We start from the raw sequence: 5,675 nt of genomic DNA, 5'->3' as shown, positions 1-5,675 counted from the left end.
CCGAATTTTTGCAGTTTGGAAACACGCAAGTCTTATCTATTACTATTTTCTATTTTTGTATCATGTTTTGAATAATTTCACACATCTTTTTACCTTACCCAAGGATACGCTTTTATATTTTATGTAACTCGATTGAATTTTGCCATTTTCAGGATGTTGTGGATAGCTGTGACGCTTCATTAGAGTTTTGTACCGATATAGATACTATAAATGAGACAGAATTGAAGCGACTACAAACTGTTTTTTGGTTAGAATTAGCGGCAATTTTTGACCGTAATCATGTGTCACTGGACAAGCGAAAACCGTTCAAGCGACGACGCAAAGAGGAAGGTAACCTCTTCGGAGTTTCTCTGAATGCGCTTATAAGACGCGATCAACAAATAACAGGAAGGGACTCTACGTTGGTGCCGTTATTCCTTGAAGGTATTTTAGAAGAGCTGACGAAACGTGGTGCTAGAGAAGAAGGTATCCTGCGCGTCGCCGGGCACAAGCAAAAGGTAAATTACATGTATTAATATATATTTGAAATCCTGGGGCTTATTCAACCTTTAAATCATTTCCTAGACTGAAATACTATACAATGAACTGGAGTCAAGCTTCTATCAGAAGCCTAAAAAGTTTACTCAGCTATTGAGCTCAGCCAGTGTCATGATCTAAGTGCACTACTTAAGCGTTGGTTGAGGGAATTGCCTCAACCGCTACTTACCAATGAGCTCATTCAGCTATTCTATCAATGCCATGCTTTACCCCTTTCGGATCAATCCAAAGCCCTAGCGATTATTTGCCAGATGTTGCCGCATGAAGAATCGAAATACGTTACGATCGTTGCTACGCTTTCTGAACAATGTCATTGAGCAGAAAGAATACAATAAGATGAATATGCATAATGTATCAACAATAATTGCGCCGTCATTTTTCCCGCCACGTTACATACATCCAATTGACAAGAATAGCATTGAAGAGCAAGTTAAGATGGCTGCTCAGTGCTGTCGTCTTACTAATATGCTGATAACACGTGGTGAGTCGCTGTTTCAAGTGCCAAATTGCTTAATTGAGGATTCCAAATCAAGTAAAACGCGGCAGGTGAAAACTTTTGCATATTCGTTTTAACTCCTTCGTACTAATTCAACTTTTTATAGGGTAAACGCCTTTTACATAGACGCCTTAAAGCCACAACTTCGTTACTTCATCCGAGTATTAGCAATAATACAGGTGACACTAGCCACCATCATATTCATTTGCGGTCGAACCACCAGGAAAATAGTCACCTAGTCAATGTGGTGACTGTGGATGGTAGGGATACCGTCAAGCGTCAACAGTCAATTAATCCAAGTCATGTGCACCGTCTAATCATTTGATCCTTATGGGGAGTAAGTTGATCCAGCAGCATATATGTATGTGTGCAAAACTATTTAGTTAAACTCTCAAGTATGTATATGCATAAGCAGAACAACACATGTATGTATGTAGTCTTGCTTTTTGTTTAATTGGAACAAATATTTAAAAGTTGCTTTAGAAAAATTAAAATATGAACATTTGCCCTGCTATATGTTTCACTATCCTGAAATTATTATGTATGTATGTATATACATACATACATAACTGTGCCGTTCATTGAAAATAGCTTAAGTGGCTTGACTTTGAACTAAAAAAATAATCAGTTTCCCTTGAGCATTTTTATATTTTTACTAAGCTTCTAAAGAGGCATCTTGAACTACACTTTAAAATATGTTTGGGAACCCAATGAAATGTTGCTTTAAAGGGAAAACGGCCTATCCTGACTCAGGCTACTTTAATTGAACGACACAGATATGTATGTAGGTATTTTAGTAAATGATATATGAAAATCGAGATTGGAATTTGTAAAACATAAAATAAGATACTATATATTTGTAAGCTATAATTGGAGCTTTTTACACATAATTTTACCTTCTGTGAGTTACACCTGTGCAAAGGTTCGAAAATAAATTTGTTTGCTTTTCTGAGGATGGAGTACGTAAATTATACTCTACTAATGCAGTTTGATGACAAACTGCTGACGCAAAGAATTTTCAAACCTCTAAACGAGGTACCGTTATCAGTGGAAGAGGGGGGGAGGTCGAGTTAAAATGATGATCTGCAACTTTTAACTTTTTGGAATTTTCTGATAAAGATGCGACGCTGCTAAAAAATATATATGCATAGATGCATATCGTCGTTTAAAGCATGATAAAAATATAGTAAGGTAAAACCGTTCTCTCAATTCGTCGGCCATGATTTTTTTTTGAAGTTTGCCATTATTTTAAAATCATATAAAATTGGGAGTAAAAACAGGAGGAGGTTTGAGATTGAAAATGAGAATGTGTGTGAGAGTTTGTGTTGTAAATTTTAAAATTAAATTGCTTGCAAACGTCAAGAATTTGAAAAATTTCTTTCAGCGGTTCTACCTTCCTATTTTTTTACCATGGTTTAAAGTACAAAACCGCATATCAACAAAATGCAAAACCGCATGTGGTTGCATAAATTAATTTGTAGATAGTAAAACCACTCATGTCTCCATATGGTTATCTTTTTTATAAAGGAATCGCATTTCTGGCTAGTATATTGAGCCAAGAGCCCCTGTGAGCAAATCCAATTCTTGGCAGCAAATGTCAGTTACGCGGTTTTGCAGAATGACGACACGCGGTTTTGTACTTTAAACGACGATATGTATAAGCACGAAACTATGTATTTTTGAGAAGCATTATCTACATAAGATGAAAACTACTGAAACAAAAAATTTTTAACATATACATACGTCTAGTCAAAGGCTTAAGCTTTTATTTAAAACTAATATTTCGGTTTGAAATATGATTTTTTTTTGTAAATTTGGAGGTGGACTTTCCGCTAAAATACTGTGGATAGCGTATCCGTTTTTTCTGGCGCGGCCAAAGACCACCAACGCGGAAAGGAGTTTTGCGCAAAAATGCTGCTGATTGCCCAACACGAGTTAATTTTTTTTTTTTGTGAAAATGGTAATTTTAAGCCATTTTGAAATGCATGTAGAAAGGACAGGGAGGCGAAGATTGAATTTTCTTCAAGTTTATACTGTGCTCTTTCTAATGCCAAACCTCTTCCCCTTTCGCTCCCTCCAAAAAATCATTGTACAAATAACCGAACATTTCTGATGTATTAGTTGCGTCTTTTATCTCCCAGAAATAGTCCGAATTAGTCAGATTTAGTTCAAAAAGCGTTTCTTAACTCGAAAATGACAGCAGAAATGAGAGAGCAACACTCAGTGAGAGTGACTCTCTTCAGTCCAAAGTAGTCAGATTTAGTCAGAATAATTTTTGCTGGCAAAATCTTGAAAAGTGTCAAACTCAACTGAATTTAAATTAACGGAAATTAAAGAATACACGAAAAGTGAGAATAATCTAAAAACTAAAAAAAAGTGAATTGAAAATGGTAGGAGGCAGAAAATTAATCCTATAGTAAGTGTTTATTGTGCTTGTGTGAATGTGTTTTGTGCATACATTTCTATTCTTATTTGACGTTAGTTTTTTTGTTGCCATTCTTTGGACTAAAAATTTGTTTTTTGAGTTCCTTTACTTTTTCCTACTATTCTCTTTTAGTGAGCGCGTTTTGCTTACGCTCTCTAATTTTGACACTTCTCAGATTTTAGTCAGAAAAGATGAGGAATGGACTTATTTATTGTTTGATTCCATATATGTAATCTACTATATATTTTTGAAAGTATGCATGTATGTATGTGCCAGGTTGCAGTCTAAACGGACGGACAGAATCGAACAAAATTTTGACAGAGTATTGCCATGACACCTGGGCCTATAATAGGGTAAAAAAATTGGGATCCGACAAGGGGGCGTGGCACCTCCCATAGGCGTGAAATTTTTAATCAGCCATAACTTCCAGACTATAAGTCCCAAGAACTTGAAATTAGGTATGCAGACATATCAATGGTAAATGCTTGTAGGAGGGTATATATAGATGAGTTTGTAGAAGGGGGCGTGGCGTGGAAATTTTTATCAGCTATATCTTTGGAACCATAAGTCCCACGAACTTGAAATTTGGTATGCAAACATATCAATTGTAGGTGCTTATAGGAGGGTATATATAAACGAGTTTGTAAAAGGGGGCTTGGTACATCCCATAGGCGTGGAATTTTGTATCAGGTATAACTTCGGAACCATAAGTCGCACGTAGGGTGGCCAGATGCGCTGATTTAATCAGTACATTTTCTGATTTTTATACGCTTTTATTTAACTTGGTCATCCCGCGCGAATCGCGGAAATTTCTAATTTACTTCGTTTTTAAAAAAGCTTGTCGCGAACTCAGCGTACATGCATAATTGGGTAGGTATGTATGTATATGTATGTATGCAGATATTTAAATGCCGTTTTGCTATTCGCGCGACAAGCTTTTTTAAAAACGAAGTAAATTAGTACAAATTGTTAGTAATTTTCATTAGAGTTTGAATAACTCCTTTCACTAAATGGCTTTTAGTAACTTTAACGAGATCTTAACTTATTTTATTTTATTCATTTTAGTGCAGTTTTGACAAAATTTTCTTGTAAAAAAAAACTTTTGTTACACTCCTTCATTTTACTCCTTTGATTGTACAGGTTAAATAAAAGCTTGTTTTAAAAAAATATTTTTTTTACATTATTTTATTTTCTATTGTACTGATTTTTAAGAGCCCGAAATCAGTACGCAAAATCTAATGACTTTTTTAATCTGTACTGATTTTTTACTGATTTTTACATTTAGTAAATACTTTTGTAAATTGGTGTAATTGACATTTACTTGAGGTTTACATGTTCAAAACAATGGTTTTTGACAACTAATACGTGTGAGCAGGTTGAAAGCATTAATTATACTTGAACCATTATTAAAAAGGTATCAGCTTGCAATTGTTTCGTTTCCTAGGTTTTCGCAAAATAAGAAACTGTTTAGATTCAACCCAACCCGATTCGCAATTTACGATTTACAGGAAAAGCTGGCTTCGCCATTAATAAATCTTATGAAAGGTGGTGGTGAGTTAATCATATATTAAGTACACTGAGAAGATGACAATAAGAGATAATCTTTTGATTATAATTAAACATCCACTGATAANTTTTTTTTTACATTATTTTATTTTCTATTGTACTGATTTTTAAGAGCCCGAAATCAGTACGCAAAATCTAATGATTTTTTTAATTTGTACTGATTTTTACATTTAGTAAATACTTTTGTAAATTGGTGTAATTGACATTTACTTGAGGTTTACATGTTCAAAACAATGGTTTTTGACAACTAATACGTGTGAGCAGGTTGAAAGCATTAATTATACTTGAACCATTATTAAAAAGGTATCAGCTTGCAATTGTTTCGTTTCCTAGGTTTTCGCAAAATAAGAAACTGTTTAGATTCAACCCAACCCGATTCGCAATTTACGATTTACAGGAAAAGCCGGCTTCGCCATTAATAAATCTTATGAAAGGTGGTGGTGAGTTAATCATATATTAAGTACACTGAGAAGATGACAATAAGAGATAATCTTTTGATTATAATTAAACATCCACTGATAAATAGGCTGTCAGTATTTCAAACTTAAGACGACTACTGCTACGGTGCAATGTAAGTTCTAAAAATTTGGAAAAGGTGCAAACTACCGACTCTTGGATATGATATACATATATAGCTTTACTATGATTTTT

At 34.4% G+C, this 5,675-nt stretch overlaps 1 protein-coding gene across 1 annotated transcript; it reads left to right on the top strand.

The window, feature by feature from the left end:
* Window positions 1–77: 77 nt before the first annotated feature.
* On the top strand, window positions 78–2,101 carry LOC108372408 (rho GTPase-activating protein 18-like; the record flags this gene model as incomplete). Its single annotated transcript, XM_017628079.1, is given in 5 exon segments — window positions 78–497; window positions 565–643; window positions 646–803; window positions 805–1,083; window positions 1,140–2,101. Coding segments are annotated over 5 exon segments (1,155 nt in total), but the record flags the coding sequence as incomplete, so codon positions are not given.
* Between the last annotated feature and the right edge of the window lie 3,574 nt (window positions 2,102–5,675).

Source organism: Rhagoletis zephyria, unplaced genomic scaffold, assembly GCF_001687245.7.
Source record: "Rhagoletis zephyria isolate East Lansing unplaced genomic scaffold, Rhagoletis_zephyria_1.1 Rzeph_scaffold_05726, whole genome shotgun sequence".
Lineage (NCBI taxonomy): Eukaryota > Metazoa > Arthropoda > Insecta > Diptera > Tephritidae > Rhagoletis > Rhagoletis zephyria.
The sequence above is the reverse complement of the archived record's forward strand: the minus strand, read 5'-3'. Positions and strand labels throughout refer to the sequence as shown.